Here is a 21,442-nt window from a genome sequence, read left to right as displayed (position 1 = left end):
GGCCTTTTGACTGTGATTACTAAAAAGCGTCGCCTTGAGGCTCCGGCTCCTCCTCCTCCACCCAAAAAGAGGGACTCAGCTACTTCTCCCCTTAGAGTACCCTCCCCACTGCCACCCCCCCTCCCACCACCACCACCACCCCCTCCACCTTTACCTCACTATGATCCGGCCCCATCCCCAGATCCGGATGACGGGGACCCGGACAATGACCCAGGGGACGCCCCAATGGATCCCACTCCACCAGGGACCCCAGATCCATGGGAGGATTATAATAACCCTGATGTACCCAATGTACCTCAAGACGACCTATACCCATCAAGGCCGTCTCCTCCAGAGGACTCTTTAGGGTTTCACCATTTAGTGCAGAGAGCAGCACACTACCATGGGGTGGACATGCACACGGAACCAGTGGAAGAAGACTTCCTACTGGATACATTTGATTTACAAGATCGTTCCACCGCTATTTTACCCATGCTTAAGGGTGTCACCAAGCACGCTACAGAGGTATTCAAAGACCCTGTCAGAGCCAGAGTACTAAACCCTAGAATAGAAAAGAAGTACAAGGCGGCACCCACAGACCCTGCATACATCAAGGGCCCTGCTCCTCTAGATTCCCTAGTTGTCTCCACAGCTAGAAAGCGGGCTAACTCCCAATCCTCAGGAGATGCCCCACCACCAGACAAGGAATCTAAACTTCTGGACGCGTCTGGTAAACGCACCGCCTACCAGGCTGCAAACATGTGGCGCATTGCAAATACACAAGCACTGCTTGCGCGATATGATAGAGCACACTATGATGAATTAGAGGCTCTTATGCAGCACCTTCCAGACAAATACAAACGCCAAGCTCATGACCTGATACAGGAGGGCAAACTAATCACAAACACCTCCATTAAGTGTGCCCTCGATGCAGCAGACACTGCCTCAAGAGCCATAAACACCAGTGTCCTGCTTCGCCGCCATGCCTGGCTCAGGATATCAGGGTTCAAGCCTGAGGTCCAGACATCAATACTTAATCACACCTTTGACCAGCAAACACTCTTTGGCCCAAAGGTAGACGAAGCGCTCGAAAAAATGAAGAAAGATACAGACACAGCGAAGTCTATGGGAGCGCTCCAGACCCAAGCCTCTAAACGTTCCTTTCGACGCTCGTCCTTTCGTGGCACAGGTAGAGGCTCCTCCACCGATAATGCCTCTACCTCCTACAAATCCCCTCCTCAAAATACATTTTCAAAGGGCAACCAAAGAGGTGGCTACAGAGGCAACAACAATAAGGGCAGGGGCAAAACCAACAATACCCGTTCTGCCACCCCACCCGCACAATGACTCCCCTTCGCTCCCCCCAGACCATTCCACTCCGGTCGGGGGCAGACTACAAGATTTTATCCACGTATGGGAGTCCATAACATCGGACAAATGGGTGACCCAAATCATTCGGTCAGGGTACTGCCTCGAGCTAACATCTACCCCACACAATATCCCACCAAGGCACCGTCCAATGTCCCAAGAGCATTCCACACTGCTCAAACAAGAGGTACTCTCGCTCCTTCAGAAACACGCCATAGAGCAGGTACCCGACAATCAACGAAATCTAGGGGTCTACTCCCTATATTTCTTAATCCCAAAGAAAGACGAGACCCTCAGACCCATTCTGGATCTCCGGCCTCTAAATGCCTACATACATTCAGACCACTTTCACATGGTCACCTTACAACAAGTCCTCCCACTCCTCTGCCAGGGAGACTTTCTCACAACACTGGATCTGAAAGACGCGTACTTTCACATTCCAATACACCCCTCTCACAGAAAATACCTCAGGTTCGTGGTGGACGGGCAACATTATCAATTCAAGGTTCTCCCCTTCGGGGTCACCACTGCACCACGGGTGTTTACCAAATGCCTAGCAGTAGTAGCAGCACACCTCAGACGTCAACATGTTCACGTCTTCCCTTACTTAGACGACTGGCTCATAAAAGCCGCGTCCTACCAACAATGCGTGCAACATACAAACAGCACCATCCAACTGCTTCATCAGCTAGGCTTCACGGTGAACTACCAAAAGTCCCACCTCATACCATCTCACACAAAGCAATATCTCGGGGCCACCATAGACACCTCAAAAGGTATTGCCTATCCAAACTCAGCCAGAATCACAAGCATTCTAGCCTTATGCAAAATATTCCTTCCTCAACACTCTCTACCAGCAAGAGTGTTTATGAAGCTCATAGGGATGATGGCGTCTTGCATCTTCATAGTACCCCATGCAAGACTCCACATGCGTCCACTTCAGGAGTGCCTAGCACAACAGTGGAACCAGGCCCAGGGTCAGCTGACGGATCTGGTGTTGGTGGACGGCCGCACACATCACTCTCTGCAGTGGTGGAACACCACAAACCTTTCCAAGGGACGGCCGTTCCTGGACCCGGTTCCCCAAGTGACTCTAACAGCGGACGCATCGCTCTCCGGCTGGGGAGCGCACCTCTTACACCTCACAATGCAAGGTCTATGGACGCCACAGCAAAAAACGCTCCACATCAACCATCTGGAGCTTTTGGCGATCTTTCTAGCCCTAAAATCTTTCCAAAAGCAGATTTCAGGCAAAGCAGTCCTCATTCGCACAGACAACATGACTGCGATGTATTATATACAGAAACAGGGGGGGACACACTCTCCCCAGCTCTCCCGCTTAGCCCAGAGCATATGGAGATGGGCAATTCCCCAAAACATTTTTCTCCTGGCACAACATGTTCCAGGCGTACAAAACACCATAGCAGATCTGCTCAGCAGACAGACTCAACAACTACACGAATGGGAACTGCATCCACAAGTTCTTCACCCATTCTTCCAACAGTGGGGGCATCCTCAAATAGACCTCTTCGCCACCCACGAAAACAAAAAATGCCCAAGCTTCGCCGCCAGATACCCACACCCATTGTCCAAGGGCAATGCGATATGGATGAACTGGTCAGGCAGATTTGCATACGCCTTTCCACCTCTCCCACTAATTCCATTAGTGGTCAGGAAACTACAACAGCACTCCCTCACACTCATTCTGGTAGCTCCGACGTGGGCCAGACAGCCGTGGTACACCACGCTACTACAACTATCAGTGGTACCACATCAAAAACTGCACCTTTCCCCATGCCTCCTAACCCAGAACCATGGAGAAATCAGGCACCCGGACCCAGCTCAGCTCAACCTGGCGATCTGGCTCCTGAAATCTTAGAATTCGGGTACCTTAACCTTCCCCCTGATTGCATGAACATCATCATGGAAGCCAGACGTCCTACCACTAGAGCATGCTATGCCGCAAAGTGGAAAAGATTTGTAATATACTGCCGTAACAATACAATCAACCCTCTAGATGCATCCATACAACACATCATATGCTATCTGCTCCATCTTCACAGGTGTAACCTGGCGTATTCATCCATACGCCTACACCTAGCAGCGATCGCTGCCTATCTACAAAACAGACAGCATTTGTCACTCTTCAGAGTGCCCGCTATTAAAGCCTTCATGGAAGGCCTTAAACGAGTAATTCCTCCCAGGGCACCACCCTCCCCTGTATGGAATCTAAATTTGGTCCTTACACGACTAATGGGTCCGCCCTTCGAACCAATGCACAAATGTGAGCTACAATTTCTCACCTGGAAAACAGCTTTCCTTGTAGCTATCACTTCCCTTAGAAGGGTTGGTGAAATACAAGCGTTCACCATACAGGAACCTTACATACAAATGCATCACAGCAAGGTCATACTTCGAACTAATCCGAAGTTCCTGCCCAAAGTCATTACCCCCTTCCACCTCAATCAATCAGTGGAATTACCTGTCTTCTTTTCGCAACCCCAATCTGTTGCGGAAAGGGCCTTACACACACTAGATGTGAAAAGAGCGTTGCTATATTACATACAAAGAACGCAACCCTTCAGGAAGACCAAACAGTTGTTCGTTTCCTTTTCTCCACCACATAAAGGCAACCCCATCTCAAAATCAGGGATAGCTAGGTGGATTGTAAAATGCATACAAATTTGCTATCAGAAGGCAAAGAGAACATTATCTGTTCCTCCTAAAGCCCACTCTACAAGAAAGTTAGGGGCTTCTATGGCTTTTCTAGGGAATATACCCTTAGATGACATATGCAAGGCAGCCACATGGTCTACACCGCACACATTCACAAAACACTACTGTGTAGATGTGCATTCCCAGCAGCAAGCTAGGGTGGGCCAGGCTGTACTAAAAACACTCTTTCAAACAGCTGCAACGGATACCGGTGGTCGCCGCTAAGGTTGGGTACTGCTATATAATCTATGCTAAGTGTACAATCTGCAGCTCATATGCCTCGAACGGAATATGCTACTTACCAGTATGCATCTGTTCTTGGCATGTAGAGCTGCAGAGTTGTACACGCCCACCCGCCTCCCCGGCTACCTGTATCCGTTCCAGTCCATCTTATTTAGATACAACACACATGGGTTTCTCACTGTTATTACTACGCTCCATCATTTCCCTGTTGGCGAAAAACAATCTGAGGATGGAGCCGAAGCCCATGCGCAGTACGGACCGAAGGAGGAGTCACCAAACTCGTGACTTCCAAGCACGGTCCAAGAAGAAAAACAAACTGCAAACATCCGGGCCCAACACCAGATGGCGACCTATGCTAAGTGTACAACTCTGCAGCTCTACATGCCAAGAACAGATGCATACTGGTAAGTAGCATATTCCTTCCTATTTTTATAGATTGGTGTGGGATTTTTATTGTGTGTCGTGTTTCTTATTTGATGTATTGGTGTTTTTAAATGGTTTTCACTCCTGTCTCCTAAGTTAGGCCTGACTGCTCATTGCCAGCTACCAAGAGTTGAGCAAGGGGCTAATTTAATGAGATCTTTACTGGACCCTATACCATGTTGGTAACTTTTATTACTGGTGTTAGGTGCATACTTAGCCCTATCAATAACCTACTTTCCAACAGACATAAATTAGTACAATTGATTGGAAACCTCCCTCTAGCTTTATTTTTTAAAACAAAAAGAATTCAGAAAACAGTGCTCCTATAGACAAACTAGAAAACTAATTTGGCCTCTGAAAGCTGGAACATCCCATCATGCCCAGCAGAGAGTAAAGAATTTCGCCTTTTTAGCACCTCTGATTTTTCAGAAGGTTATTTTTGAGTTTGGATATTCAATACATGCAAGATGTCAAAAAAGGATGACAACAACATGCATGGTATGATTCTCTGTTCTAAAAGTATTAAGACGTGTTCTACCTGTCATAAGATACAACTGGAGGAGAGCATTAGAGCTATAACAAATGACATTGGAAACACAGAGATGTAATTTTTAGGGAGTGCAGCTCTTTTAACCTGGGAAAAGGGCCCATTTTGTACTGTGCTGTCCGGGGAAAGAACAGGTTGAACCCACCAACCCTCTTGAGGATGCAACCTTGATCTTACAATGACCACCGTTCCTGCTCGAAGAAGACATGGAGGCGCAAGTTACGCTGTACCATTTCCCTGCCTCATTTTGAGAAGTCAAGATCTTTGGGTCAGTGTCAAAGCTACCTTGGATATAAGACTTCCAGGTAAATTTTTTCACTTTGAGTGTCTTATCTTTTCGTGTTAACACTCCCCGTCGGCATTGAGCTTACAAATCCTGGAAGTGTACAAGGAACTTAATTCAGTCTCCGCATCCTGCAGATGATAACACTGAAGTCATCATCACTATTCCTGCATCCGAGGATACTTCTCCTGTGCCTCGCTGGCCAAAAACAGCATGTTCGAGGCATATGAGCTGCAGATCATACACTGCATATATCACCATCTGGTGTGGGGCCCGGATGTTTGCACTTTGCTGTTGTATTGGAATAAGTCTTTGGAAGTCACGAGAAAGGTGACTCCTCCTTTGGACAATAGTGCGCATAAGCATTGACTCCATCTTCAGATTGTTTTTTTCTGCCATCGGGCTCGGATGTGTTTGTTGCGCTCCAGTTCGGTGTCGTTACCGTTCTACCTTTTGACGCACAATCCTTCACCCATTTTTCGGTATTGTTTCGATCGCGTTTCCCATTCGACGCACATCTCTACAAACTTGAATTCTTCTATTCCGGCTGCGCCATTAGGCTTTTGGCTCATGGAAAGGACTCCTTTCAAAAAGTGTCCTCAATGTGGATCCAAGTTTCCACACGCCGATCTTCACGAGGTGTGTAACCTCTGCCTTTCGCCCGAGCACGTGGCCAAAGACTGTCCAGCTTGTGCCTCTTTCCGCTCCAAGAAAACAATACGGGATCCTCGAGCTCGAAGAAGCATAGCTCGATCATCAACATCGATACCGGACGATATCTTCCAAGAAGGCATCAATGTACAGGAGCAGATCAAAGAGGGCAACATTAGCGCCTCCGAAGCCGACGACACAGTCAAAGACATCACTCCAGGGCAGCGGGTCGTAAGTACTGACGTCGACCCCACCCAGTCACAAAAAGGCTTTGGTAACACCTTCACCTTCGGGCCTAGGTGCACACCGGGACAAAATTTCCCACGCCTTCCGGCTCGGCAAAGAAGTCAATACATAAGCCTTCAGGCCACTCTGGATTGAGCCAGCCTACCGTCGGTGCCAAAACCCCAACCCCGGCACCAAAGAAGAAACTACTGTCTTCGTCCGCACCGACACCTGGTTCCACATCGGCGCATTCAGCACTGAAGTGCACCGGTACTGACTTTTCGGCTCATCATCGGAACCAAGCAAACAACCGATTCCAAAGACCACTGGCGCTCAGTCTTCGGATCCCAAAAAATCTTCGGAACCAAACAACCGGTTCCGAAGACCACTGGCGCTCAACCTTCGGATCCGAAAAAATAATCGGAACCAAAGAAACAACCTGTTCCAAAGACCCTCACGGTATCCAGGAAAACTCCCGATTCCAAACCTAAGGAGCATAAAACCACTCCAAAACTTGTGCCACACAAACAATCGGACCCGAAAAATTCGGCACCGAAACAACACACTCCAGAAGAGGAGCTTTTTTGGCCTGATCCAACCCAAAAAACTCTTGAAATAGACCCAAAGTCAACTCATACTTAGTCTATCCAGGAAAAGCAAAATGGACAAACCTGTATCAGCTCCACACCCTTTAAAGAAGAGAGACATTGCCACCTCTCCTTTAAGAATTCGTTCTCCACCTCCTCCACACCACATCTCTACTATCCCATCTCCAGTACCCTCACAATCTCCTCCTCAGGATTATGACACCTTTGGGGACGAAGGGGATGATGAACCTTAAGGGGAACCTAGTTATCCTAATACCGCAGATGACCCATGGGACGATTATGGCACACCAGATGTTCCTAATACACCACAAGATATCTACCCATCTAGACCATCCCCTACAGAGGACACTATAGGATTCACTCAGCTCATACACAGAGCTGCAGAATACCATGGTGTGAATTTGCACACAGACCCTGTAGAAGATTATTTCCTCATGGACACTTTTGCACCATCTCAAAGGTCCGCTTCCATTCTCCCAATGTTAAAAGGGGTAATCCAACACGCTCCTGAAGTTTTTAAGGATCCTGTAAGAGCTAGAGTAATTTACCCCAGGGTGGAAAAGAAATACAAGTCTGCCCCAGCTGACCCTGTTTATATTAAAGGGCAGGTACTCTTGGATGCCTTAGTGGTCTCCAACGTCAGGAAAAGGGCCAACTCCCAAACCACAGGCGATGCTCCACCTCCTGATAAGTCAAAACTGTTGGACGCATCTGGTTAAAGAACAGCGTCACAAGCAGCCAACATATGGAGAATTGCCAACACACAGGCTTTGCTGGCTAGGTACGATAGGGCACACTATGATGAGCTAGAGACCCTACTACAACACCTTCCAGATCAGTATAAAACAAAGGCCAATGATCTCATCCAGGAAGGCAAACTCATAACCAACACCTCCATTCGATGTGTTCTTGATGCTGTAGACTCAGCCTCCCGAGCTAAATAATACCAGTGTCCTTTTGTGCAGATGTGCGTGGCTACGCATTTCGGGGTTCAAACCAGAGGTTCAAATGACCATACTAAACCAACCGTTTGACCAGGAACACTTATTTGGGCCAAGTGTAGATTCATCTTTGGAGAAGATGAAAAAAGATACTCACACTGCCAAATCAATGGGAGCTTTGCAATTGCAAGCTCGCAGAAGTTCCTTTCGTCGCTCCTCATCTAGAGGTTTTACCACTGATAATCCTTCCACGTCCTACAAAAGTCCCACCCAGACCTCATCTACCAGAGGCTATTACAGAGGAGGCTACAGGGGCAGTAACAACAAGGGTAGAGGCAAAACTACCAATACTCGCACCGCCTCCACCCCCAAACAATGACTTCCCTCCACTCCCCCCGGACCAGTCTACTCCTGTCGGGGGAAGATTGCTACAGTTCCTACCTGTCTGTAACATCATTACCACGGACAGGTGGGTGAGACAAATCATCCAATCCGGTTATTGCTTAGAACTCACTTCAGCTCCCCCACACATACCACCCAAACAGCGTCCAATGTCAACAGAGCTTTTAACGCTTCTAAAACAAGAAGTGCTTTCCCTCCTACAAAAACATGCAATAGAACCAGTTCCCCTGCATCATTAAACACAGGGGTTTACTCCCTGCACTTTCTCATTCCAAAGAAGGACGGAACCCTGAGACCCATCTTGGACCTCAGACCATAAACCTCTACATACAATCGGACCACTTTCATATGATCACTCTTCAACAGGTCCTTCCTCTACTCAAACAAGGCGATTTCGTTGCCACCTTAGATCTCGAAGATGCCTACTCCCACATTCCTATTCACCCTGCTCACAGGAAATATCTTCGATTTGTAGTGTACGGTCAGCATTACCAGTTCAAGGTTCTCCCATTCGGAGTCACCACAGCACCCAGAGCCTTCACAAAATGCCTAGCAGTGGTAGCAGCCCACTTAAGAAGGCAACAAATTCACGTCTTCCCATATTTGGACGACTGGCTCATAAAAGCGAAGTCTCATACCCAGTGTGTAAATAACACACACACCACAATCCAACTACTTCACGACTTAGGGTTTACCATAAACCTCTCAAAGTCCCACCTCCAACCGTCCCACATCCAACAATATCTGGGTGCCACAATAAACACCTCAAAAGGTCTTGCATATCCCAGTCCAGCCAGGATAGCAAGCATGCAAACCCTTATAACAAAATTCCAGCCGCAACACTCACTTCCAGCTCAAGTGTTCATGCAACTAATAGGGATGATGGCCTCTTGTATGTTCATAGTACCTCATTCAAGACTCCAGATGTGCCCCTTACAGGAATGCCTGGCACGTCAGTGGAACCAAGCTCAAGGTCAGCTAACCGATCTGGTGTTGGTGGACTGCCGCACACATCGCTCTTTGCAGTGGTGGAACACCCAAAACCTTTCCAAAGGGTGACCGTTCCTCGAGCCGGTTCCACAGATTGTGCTAACAGCAGATGCATCGCTCACCGGCTGGGGAGCTCATCTACTACTTCACACCATACAGGGCACATGGACATCTCAGCAAAAGCTACTCCACATCAATCATTTGGAGTTACTAGCAATCTTTCTGGCATTAAAATCATTCCAGAAACCGATATCGGGCAAAGCTGCCTTAGTCCGCATGGACAATATGATAGCAATGTACTATTTACAAAAACAGGGGGGGACGCACTCTCTGCAGCTCTCTCAACTAGCACAGAGCATATGGAGGTGGGTTATTCCTCAAAACATATTCCTTTTAGCCCAACATCTTCCAGGAATTCAGAATCACATGGCAGATCTGTTGAGTCGTCAGACACCAGATTTACGAGTGGGAACTACATCCGCAAGTTCTTCAACAGTTTTTCCAAATGTGGGGGCCACCAGAGATGGATCTCTTCGCCACACATTACAACACAAAATACCCAAGCTTCACCGCCAGATAACCACACCCATTGTCCAAAGGCAATGCGATATGGATGAATTGGTCCGGCAGATTTGCGTACGCTTTTCCACCTCTCCTACTCATTCCATTAGTGGTGCGCAAGCTGCAACAACAGTCACTAACACTGATCCTAGTTGCTCCAACATGGGCCAGACAACCATGGTACACAACATTGCTGGAACTATCAGTAGTCCCGCACCAAAAACTACACCTCTCCCCACAGCTCTTAACACGGAACCATGGAGAGATCAGACATCCAGATCTAGCACAGCTCAACCTAGCGATCTGGCTCCTGAAGTCCTAGAATTTGGTTACATCAATCTTCCACCTGATTGTATGAACGTTACCAGAGAGGCTAGGCGCCCCACCACTAGAGCCTGCTATGCAGCCAAGTGGAAAAGGTTTGTTATATACTGTAACAACAACACCATCAATCCCCTAGATGCGTCCATTCAACACATCATATGTTACCTGCTGCATCTTCAAAAATGCAATCTAGTATACACATCAATTAGATTACATCTCGCTGCCATAGCAGCTTACCTCAAAATAGACATCATTTGTCATTGTTCAAGGTACCTGCCATTAAAGCATTTATGGAAGACCTCAAAAGAATAATTCCTCCCAGAGTACCACGCTCACCAGTGTGAAATCTAAACATCGTCCTCACTAGATTAATGGGTCCTCCATTAGAACCTCTACATAAATGCGAGCTACAATTTCTTACACGGAAAGTCGCTTTCCTTGTGGCAATTGCATCTCTCAGAAGAGTCAGTGAGCTACAGGCACTAACTATTCAAGAACCATTTTTACAACTCCATCATAACAAAGTGGTTCTCAGGACAAACCCCAAATTCCTTCCTAAGGTTATTTCTCTCTTCCATCTTAACCAATCTGTTGAGTTGCCAGTGTTCTTCTCGTAACCACAAACAGAAGCAGAAAGAGCTCTTCATACACTAGACATAAAAAGAGCACTCCTTTACTATATTGACAGAACAAACCCCTTTCGCAAAACAAAACAACTTTTTGTATCCTTCTCACGACCACATAAAGGCAATCCCATATCAAAGTCTGGGATTGCAAGGTGGATTGTCAAATGTATACAAATTTGCTATCACAAAGCAAAACGTACACTGTCTATTCCCCCTAGAGCCCACTCTACCCGCAAAATAGGGCCTTCAATGGCATTTTTAGGGAACATTCCCTTAGATGATATGTGTAAGGCAGCTACATGGTCTACACCGCACACATTCACTAAACACTATTGTGTTGATGTGCAGGCAAAGCAACAAGCTAGTGTGGGCCAAGCTGTACTCAAAACACTATTTCAAACTACTGCAACAAATACTGGTGGTCACCGCTAAAGAGGAGTACTGCTATGCAGTCTATGCACAGTGTGTGATCTGCAGCTCATATGCCTCGAACGGAAAATGCTACTTACCGGTATGCATCTGTTCTTGGCATGTAGAGCTGCAGATTCACACACGCCCACCCACCTCCCCGGCTACCTTTTATATGTTCCAGTATTATCTTAATTAGATACAACATACATGGACATCTATTTCTCTTTCTCACAAAACTCCATCATTTTCCTTCTTGGCGAAAAAACAATCTGAAGATGGAGTCGATGCCCATGCGCACTATTGTCCAAAGGAGGAGTCACCTATCTCGTGACTTCCAAATACTTATTTTAATACAACAACAAAGTGCAAACATCCGGGCCCAACACCTGATGGCGATCTATGCACAGTGTGTGAATCTGCCTGGGTGGAGGAACAGTTCCTGCAGTATCGCAGGAACTGGCCTACAGGTCAATTATCACAGAGTGCCCTTGGATGGTAGGATCTATAGTGCAATCAATAAAGAGACAGGCCAACATCCCTGTAACCATTAGAACAGGCACATCCTTTGTCCAGTTTAAAAAGCACTAGAAGACTGACCTCGCCAAAGAACACTAGATCTCTGCTTCCCTTCTCATTTACTGCTCTCTGCAGTCCCCCTCCCTCCCCCACCTCTAAACAAGTCTAGTTGATAATCCTAGCTACATGTGTTGTACAGATTTAGGTCCCCTCCAACTAGTTGCGACTATACAACTACCTGCATACAAGAAACATCTCTGGATGCAAATACACACTGTGCAATCTGATCCTAAATTACCTAATCTAAATATTACTTATTGATTCCCTGGAAGTAGTAAAAACAGCCAAGAAGTGCAATGCAGTGGGCTCTACGTCTTCATCTGCTCCAGAGAAAGCCAGCAGAAGATTGTATACATCAGTTTCTATTTTGATGACCTCCAGGTTTATTTGTCTATTATGATGGTGTTTTATGGAGTACCATGTATCATATTATGTAGTTATTTACAATAGAGAAAGGAAGTGACTTTCAAGAAATAGTCACAATAATATAATGTTTTTGTGCAATATTCTCATTGTGAGTCTTCTGACACAGCCTTTTATTGCAATGTACTTCATGGCTGCATCCCACCATTTTTTTATCCCAATACAGCTAAAGAGCCTAGCCTTTCTTTTCTCAAGTCTACACCTTAGGACGAATAAGACCGCTTGTCCCCTAGGTGAATACATAATATAGTAGATTGGTACAAGATAGAGCCATTCCCATTAAAAAAGGGTATAATAGGGTTGCAGGATAATGTCCCAGAACGTCACGTCCTGTTCCACTGCACCTCGAGTCAGATACATCTTTTTTTTTTTTTTTACTTCTGCCATGGTTTTTACATGGTTGTCTACATCATTAATGCTGCTGTGACATTTATCTTCAATTTTGTTTTAATATTTAAAGGTTTAATTTATTAAAACCGCTCCAATGTTTGATGGTTGGTTGCTACTAAAATTGCTTATGTGCTTTTTTTCTGCTAAATAACTCTAGTGAATTTGATATTTCAAATAGTTTGTTACATTCCCAGCAAATATTTTGACAGACCGCTTTGAGTTTGGGTATATTTTGCAAATTTGCGTGTAGCTCAGAAGCATTATTTACTGTAAAGGTTGCATTTGCAAGTCTGAACTGAAGTGAGGCTTGATTTAATTTTTTTATTTTTATTATTTGTTTAATTATTCCCAATATTCCTCTTCACAGACACTACTGCTTAAATACCCCGGAAATTCTTCCAAAACTACTACTTGCTGTCAAGTGGAATTCTAGAGATGAAGTAGCTCAGGTACTGTAAATGTGAATAAAATATGCTCCTGTGTCAGTTCGTTCTTTGTGTTTTCATTGATTCAATTGTCTTTCACATGAATTTGTGCCGCATCATGCCATACCCTATTCCCTAAAGGAGTGCAAAGCTGAAGTAAGCTATTTAACTTGACGTTTTTTAAAATTATCTGTTGATGGAACAATTCATGATGATATTAGTTTTAAAGTAATAATTCTTACATCTCATCTGAACTGTCCCCATGGCCTTGATGCGAGCTAAATGACCCTGCTAATTCAATCCGGAGACAAAAATGTCAATAGTTCTCTTGCTTTCTCCTTTCAGATGCATTTGTGGTCACTGGTAGAGTGGCCTGGGTTAAAAGGATTTACGAAGCTGGTATAAAATGTGCTGTTTTCATTTAACATCTTATGCCCTGCTTTCATATCAGAAGGTGTCCAATTAAAACCTGGTGTGTTGCGTCCCCTAACTTAGTCCTACATGACTTCATTCATACCCTTCCCGTTTCCTCAAGACTGCTAAGCCAACATCCTGCCTGTGCCCACCCCCAAAGCCCCCCCACAACCCCTACAGTGGTCACCTCATTAATTTAATGTATTATAGATTAGTCCTTCAAATGTTTTATTTGTCTTATCTAATATAAAGAACAAATTTAACTGCAGTGAAATGTAGGAGGTGTGCTATTCACCTTCTCCTTACCACCTCCTAATTGAAGTGGTGATCCTTGCTGTCTACATTGTGGGCGGGTGTTCCTGAATGATATTTTCCCAGGTTCTGTCTTATTTTCTACCTCGGTCTCAACTCATGTTGTGTTTTTCCGTCTTCATAGATGGGTGAAGGGGAACATGTGTAACATTTGGATTTAACCTGTGTCTTTGATGCCTACTTTTTTCTCTATCTCGTACTGCTCTATGCTAACTTTTTTTCTTGCTTCACTTACCACATCCACACTCATTTGTCATCCTGTTGTCTCTGCTCTAGTTTTTCATCTATTGCTCCGCCCACACTTTAGTTCTTATTTTTCAAACATCCATGTTGTCTTTACATTTCCAATTTGAAATAACTACTCTAGTGAGGACTTAGACACATGATTTATAACATTTTAATATGGTGTATCTTTGATCTCTGTTGTGCATTCATATTCTAAATGATCCACTTACGCCTCTTACCACCAACTGGAGATGCCTGTGATCTACCAATCTGTTCACTCTTACATTGTTAAACCAATGGAACATTCCTCCGTGTCTCTTTCCTTCCCCCTGCTGCCTGATTTCGAAGTTTGGAAAACCACTGTCTTTTCCACACCTTTTTGTTTCGACAGGCCTCTCAATATTCCTTATTTGCGAAGTTAATATGCAGAAGAAATCCTGTGCAAGAGGAATCCATTCCCTTTGTTCACTATAAATGAAGACTGCTAAAAGGTAGGAGTCTCAAGTCTGCACTGGCAATAAGGACAGTCAACAAGGCTTATGCTGTGCCACTAACCCCGCTCCTTCTTGCGTGGGTAGTTTCATTCTGGTTTAGAAACCCGACCCAAGTCTGTTAGTAGCAAACAACCTTTTGCCATGGCTCTGATGTTTTTCCTTTGGATATAAAGAGAGGGTTGTCGGATCCACATTGTTGGATTTGCACTAACAGTAAACTTGATAAGTACTTTGAACACCAAACTCCTTTTGACCCTTCGCATTGTAAATGTAGAATGAGGAAGGAGCACATAAGGAGTCTCCCTTTATCTGGGTATTGCAGAGAAGATCCTTGACCAATGTTGGATTTGATGGGTAGAAACACTCTAGGATCTTTTTGTTTATATTGCCAGTGCACCAGGGAAGTTAATGAAGCTATAGCCAGCCAGTCTGGAGTAAGCTCTCCAAAGCTGCCAGTAAAACCTAATCAGAGACTCTCTTTTGGATGACCGTGAGAGTGCATGGAAGTAGTTGGTCCCATTCTTATTAGTTTCCTTGACTTGGCTGGTATAGCCTCTGATTACTGAGTGCGGGGTTAAAGCTCAAAGCTTAGGTTTACCCTTTATTGAGATGTAAACTGGTAGCAATATAGCTCACTCAGTTTCATATAAAGTTATTTCGGTCACATCTCGTCCACTGATTGTAGTGGACCATCACTTAATAGACCCTTGTCCCTAATTTGTTATTAAGGTCTCCGGTTGTCAACTTTCGCAACCTTCCACTGCAACTCAAATTAATATAGGAATTACCCACTTTGATTCAGAAAATTAAAACCATGAACAGTAACATTAAAAACATGCTTTTGAAAAATAGATACAATTTTATTTTATTTTCGATTTGCACAATTCACAGATCTGTTCATAAACTAATAAGGTCTTGTTAAATAAATCTACTTTGTTATACAGTAACTCTGCTTATTCTGTAATTGCATGATGAAGTAGGAACATATTTAAAATCAAACACATTGACACACATGCTTACATTTTGCAGTATGATCGATCCTCTTCTATTGCTTCGTGGTGTTCTGCTTTTTAGTGATTGTGTTTGGAAGGGTACATAAACGTTTTTTTTTTTTACCGCTTTTACTAGGAGTGTTGACCACTTAGTTTGACTCACTATGACACCTGCGATTAGCCCACAGTGTCCCAAAATATGGCTTTTATTTTAGATGACTTTTTTTCCCACTGTTAGGTTTGAAGTGGTTCATCGAATGTGCCCAAGAAGAAGGTGATGCACTTGAGAGAGAGAGAGAGTAGTCCAAAATCAACGAGACTGTGTCAAAGCGAGTTGAATCAATGGGACAGGAGTAGGGTAGAGAGGACCAGATTTTTTTTAACCTTGGTCATCTTGACCAGGATTGATTATGAATCAGTGTTGAGCTGTTCACTTTGAGTTTCCTCAACACCATTTTGGAGATACTTTCCATGTTATTAGTTTCTCTCCAAACTGCCACCTTATGTTTTGTCTTATAAAAGACTGCCTCCCATGTTCACTGTATAAACAAAAAACTGTGAAATATTGAGAATTAATTATTCTCACTTACAGGACTGAAATGGAGATGTTGAGAGACTCGGACCTCTCAAGACAAAACAAAAATGGCGCCATGATGGGGGAGGTGGGTTTTTCAGAAGAAGAGCATCAGAGGAGGCGCTCCGGTGTAACATCATTCTAGTTCAGAGGTAGAGGAGGAATCCTCATACAATGCAGAGTGGCAATATTGTGTCCCAGCAAATGATCCTAAGTTTACAATGGAAGACATGGCTTAAAATTCATCCCCTAATTGCTCGACATCGAATGCATTCAACAAAGAAAAGAGTGACAAACATTCAACACCAAAACAAAAAGCCATTCTAGTGGTATGACTGGGGATCCCATCTTTCTTTTTCCAGAATAGAACAGAAAATCCTAAGGACACCAACCTGACTTAGTAGAAGAGCAAAGGGGAAAGAGACTGGATCGACCTAGAAGGAAATGAAGAAGGCTAGCAGCACTGCTTAGAGCCATGTGTATCTGGTGGGCACCCTGTAAATTGTCAAGATAATAGCAATGGTCATCATGTCCTAGGCAAATCTTTTGAGGCAGAGGAAAGTGAAGAGTACACAACTGTAGAGGTGCCTCCCGATACAAAATAAATTAACAAGTGTGTCTAGAACATCCAACACCTGTAGAAGGCAGGGGAAAAAACTTCTATAACAAACATGTGGGTAATAAGCCAAGTAAAATATCATCACCACAAAGAATTCAAAAAATGTCTACCCAAAGGAGGTGGACAAGCTACTACACAGGGAAACAATAGATGTAGTACCTCCTGAAGAAAAGAACATAGATGTGTATTGAGTTTTCTTCCTTCTGATTATACTTCAAGACCAATTGTGCTTACATATCGCAGATCCACATTTGTATAGACACCAAGAGTGAAGATATCTGCTCTCCACAAGGTCATACTATTGTTAGAGCAAAAGCATTTTTCAGCAACAATAGACTAAAAAAGACGTATACTTTTGTATACCAATGCATGCATCTCAACAATAGTTTGGCTTTAATTAGGCGCGCAATAATAATTAAACTTGAAAAAGCATCTCAACATTAGTTTCTCTGGTTTGTCATGAAAGAGGTCTGCACCAAGCATATTCATTACATTTCTGGTGGTAGGTGACGTTCAGAAATCATTGTGCACCTATACTTTGACAAGTGGCTGGCGAAGGGTAATTTGTTTCTGCAGAGCTTCAGTCAGCATGAAGAATCTTCTCCCATTCCTCAGAAACGAAACACGTTCCTCAAGGTGGATTTGCCTGCAGAGAAGACACTGACCACACCAACAGTCTAGAGAGTTATGCCACTGCACAATTAATACTCATTTACCAGATGTCTCAGTCTCTGGCTGCGAAGAAAGTAATAAAACTGCTGGGAATGATGGCTTTATGCACAAATGCACATCTTTACAAGAGGCCAGTTCAGGAGTGCCTAAACAGTTAATGCTCACAGGGCAAAGTGGAATGGTAGGATCTAGTGCATGTAGCAACCAAGGTAGAATGGTGAACAAATAGTAAAATATTGAACAGAAGGCATTTCAAGTCTGTAAAGCAACTATCATAACAAATTTGTCTCACTGGGAATGCAGATGCACACCTGGAACACCTGTAAGTCTGGTCGCCATGTCGTCGTAATCCTGGGTGCACTTGCCGAGGTGTACCTGCACGGATTATATGCAATACTTCTCTTCATGGCACTAGAGTACAGTGGATGCGCTGGATATTCACCGCATGACTTGGAGTGCGGTTTTCTTTGTGGCATGTTTCTATCTTGGTAACAAACAGTTTTGGCACCGTACCAGATTCGGGACAGTTTCCCGGTGATGAGAGACACAAGATATTAGAAAGATACGTGCCTGAAATAAGAGCCCTGATGAAGTCTTGGGACGAGACACTCATCAACGAAACACGTGTTGGCAGTGGGCAAAGGACCAGTATGGATTGAACATTAATTATTACGGACTTTATAATTTGGAGGACATTTTTCACAATTGTGTATATAATTTGTGTGTGCTTAAGGCTGTTTTATTGTTTACTAAACCCTAGGGTCTTCCAGGGGATGCCGGGTGGACATCCTCCCTTTTAAGCAACGCACTAGCGGAGTTACCTTAATAGATATTGTGTGTACTGTGAGGGAGCGCCAGAGCTCCTAAATCACCCTTTTATTTAAAGTTTGGTCAATGGTCCACTTATGAGGCAGCGCGATACATGAATTACCTATTGTTCATAACTGTATCTGGCAGTGAAAGCCTTTCAAATATACAACAACTGATACAGATTCTAACACAACTTGGAAGGGTTATATCATATCTCCTTATGAAGTCTAGCACACATTATTTGGGAATGGATGATGGATAGGATCATCACAATTGTTGTTGTGCATCATGTCCCAGGAGAGTAAAATGTGCATGCGGCTTGCTTAGTGGATAGTCAGGAACTTGACATGAATGTGAACTAAAAGAAATGGAGAGAAACATTCACAATATGGGGGCACTCCAGACCTAGATCTCTTTCCCTCAAAAGAGAACACACGTTGCTGCCTCTTGGCATCATCCACTGCCACAAGGGAATGCATTGTCACAGGATATTTCCTTATTTTCTGCCCAGTTCCTCTAATTCCAGCAATAATACACATGTTCAGTGTGTTACAAATAGCATTAATTCTAATTGTCCCCAGTGGGGCACATCACACCTGGAACTGTTATCTACTACGTCTGTCACAAAGCACCTTCAAGTAGATACGTATACACCAGGATCTGTTAATAATTAAGAACGGGAAGATTTCCACACAAAACTTCAGAGCCTGAAACTGGCAGAGTGGCTCCTGAAATCTTAAAGTTTCAACTTACATGTTTTCTACGAGGAAGTATGGATATTAAGTAGATGAGAGGACCTTCAGCAAGGGGCTGCTATGTTGCAAAATTATTGTGGTACAGGAGTTGGTTCATTATAAATCATTAAAACCAGCAAATCATAGGTGAAACTTTAGTTATAAGATATCACATTTATGTGTTAAATTGTGGTCTTATTTTGGCTTCCTTAAAAGTCTACTTATCAGCTGTTGCAGCACACACATTTAGACAAAGACTTTTTCCATACCAGTTATAAAAAGTGTTTTGGAGGGTGCTAAAAAAAATTATACTCCTCCCTACCTCAGTTCAGTTCTAGCATGATTAATGAAGCTCCATTTGAATCAGTTCATTCATCAAACGTCAAACACTTAATCTTGAAAAGTGCTTTCTTAGTGGCTCTAACCTATGTACAAAGAATAGTAGAGCTGCAGACATTCTTATGGATAATTCTAATTGCAGATCACTCACTGGTGCTTTGTGCTATGCATTGGCTCCATACTGCTCAGAAATTGATTGTGCCGCCATCCCTTTGTGCAGTCTTTTTTCCTTTCCCTTTACTTGCTCTCAAATATGGTGCATAGAACAATTGTTGGTAACTATGCACTGGTCTCTAACTTATGCTCTTTTCAAGTTGTTAAATAGTGACCACTCCTTATAAAGCCCAGGGGTGATGGCAGTGAGGAAACTGCGGCAAGAGTATCCACCAGAAAGAGAGTTACTGAAGGCAAATAACTTGTTCTTATGGATACGTGTAGCTGAAGATTCCTACCCTTTACAAAAGATACCAAAGCAGTACCTTCTGAAGATGGCTGGTCTGGTGAGTTAACTCAGATCAAAGCGAGCGACGTGACCTTCTAGTCTGACCTGGCTGTCAAGGCAGTAGTGTTTCATGAACGTATGCACAGACGCTCACGTCGCAGCCTGGCAGATACCAAGAACAGGCACCTCTTGTGCCAAAGCCACTGTAGCAGCCTTTGCACTGTTGAAGTGGGCTCTCATACTCTCAGGGAGCCGTTCCTTGTTGAGTTCGTAGTAGACCTTAATGGAAAGGATTAACCTCAGCAGGGTCCTCTTCTACACTGTCTTCCCTTCCTTCATGTGAGAAAACCCAACAAAGAGCTGATAGTCCACTCCGGTGGTTCTTCGTACGATTAAAATACAAAACTTTTATAGGTCCAGCAGATGTAGCCTCCAATATTTTGAGAGTTGAGGGGAGCAAAGAACACTAGTAGAGTGACAGATTATCCAAAGTTGAAAGGAATCCCAATGTTCGATTTAAATAAAAAAAATGTTTTTAAAAATACAAAGAAAAAACTAAGAAAAATGGCAAAAGGAGATCACTCTAGTGGATTAAAAGAACCCTCACTCACCAACCTAGTTGGTGACATACTTCATCACTGGGTTCCCACCAGCGAGGCCGAGTGCCTCCCTGGTGTGCTACGATGCCTGGTTACAGCGGAGCAGGTTGTAGCGTAATCCAAACGTGATTAAGTGAAATGTGATTTAAAAAGTGACCAGTTCAGCCAAAAACAAACTTTATTTACGGTGAACTGTGCACTTTTAAAAACAGTATAGTGAGTGATGCACAGACTGACTAGATTGATCAGACGCATTAATAGTGGAAAGGAAAGGTGGTCAACATGTTTCTGCCTCAGATCGCTAATTTGTGAGGCTTTCTTCAGGACCAAAGAATCAAAAAAAGAGGCACCCCGGCGGTATGCGCTCGCTAAGGCCCTCCCTAACCTGTGGCGTCTAGAACCAGTATCACGTACGGTTCGTAGTCCAGGCTTCAACATTTTTGAAAGCCACGTATCTTTAAAGTTGGCGATAAAAATGCCCCATGGGTCCTGGTGGGGGAGCTGCGAACTTGTAATCACACTTACGCCAAAGTTCAGCACCCGCGGTCAACCTGCATAATCCCAGTCGCAGGACCCCGTAGACGAATTAATTAGATTAATTAGGCAGGCTGCAATTTGCAACCCACGGCGTTTGGCTATAGTCACAGGTATGGTGGCCTTCAAGTGTCAGCAGACATGATTCTTATAGGAAACAGGACTTTTTTTAAATTTCAAAGACAATTTTAATTTTTTTTAAACGTCATTGAGTTGGAAGCGGTCCCTTTTGCAAATGAGTTGCCACACCTCAATTTGGAAATCAGTAACTTTTTTTGGGTGACCCCAATGAAAAATGTCCTTGCTGCGTAACAAAGTTGCAGTTCAGTTAAAGATATGGAGGAGAGTATTATGCTGTCCTTCTTTCACTTTATTTTCCAGCAGCCATACCAAAGTATTAATAAATTCTGTTTTCCATGAACCTTCGGGAAAAACAAAACGGAAGACATCCTGTCCTTAGGCAGTACAGCCCTTCCACATATAGTGCCTTATTGACTTTCATGCCCCCTGTTTCTTCCAGCAGCCGGTAGTCAAACACTCTGTTGCTTCTTTGGGACTTGGTCGGTTTTAC

General features: G+C 44.1%; 1 protein-coding gene across 1 annotated transcript in view; it reads left to right on the top strand.

Moving 5' to 3' along the window:
- The window catches only part of PIK3CA (phosphatidylinositol-4,5-bisphosphate 3-kinase catalytic subunit alpha), a 256,280-nt gene that overhangs the window by 138,878 nt on the left and 95,960 nt on the right, over positions 1–21,442 (top strand). Inside the window, exon 10 of the mRNA XM_085635399.1 lies at positions 13,054–13,135. Coding sequence (XP_085491525.1) covers positions 13,054–13,135 — 82 coding nt within the window. The remainder of the gene's footprint in view (positions 1–13,053; positions 13,136–21,442) is intronic.

This window comes from Triturus cristatus, chromosome 11, assembly GCF_964204655.1.
Source record: "Triturus cristatus chromosome 11, aTriCri1.1, whole genome shotgun sequence".
Classification (NCBI taxonomy): Eukaryota; Metazoa; Chordata; class Amphibia; order Caudata; family Salamandridae; genus Triturus; species Triturus cristatus.
This window is presented reverse-complemented; position numbering and strand designations above follow the sequence as displayed.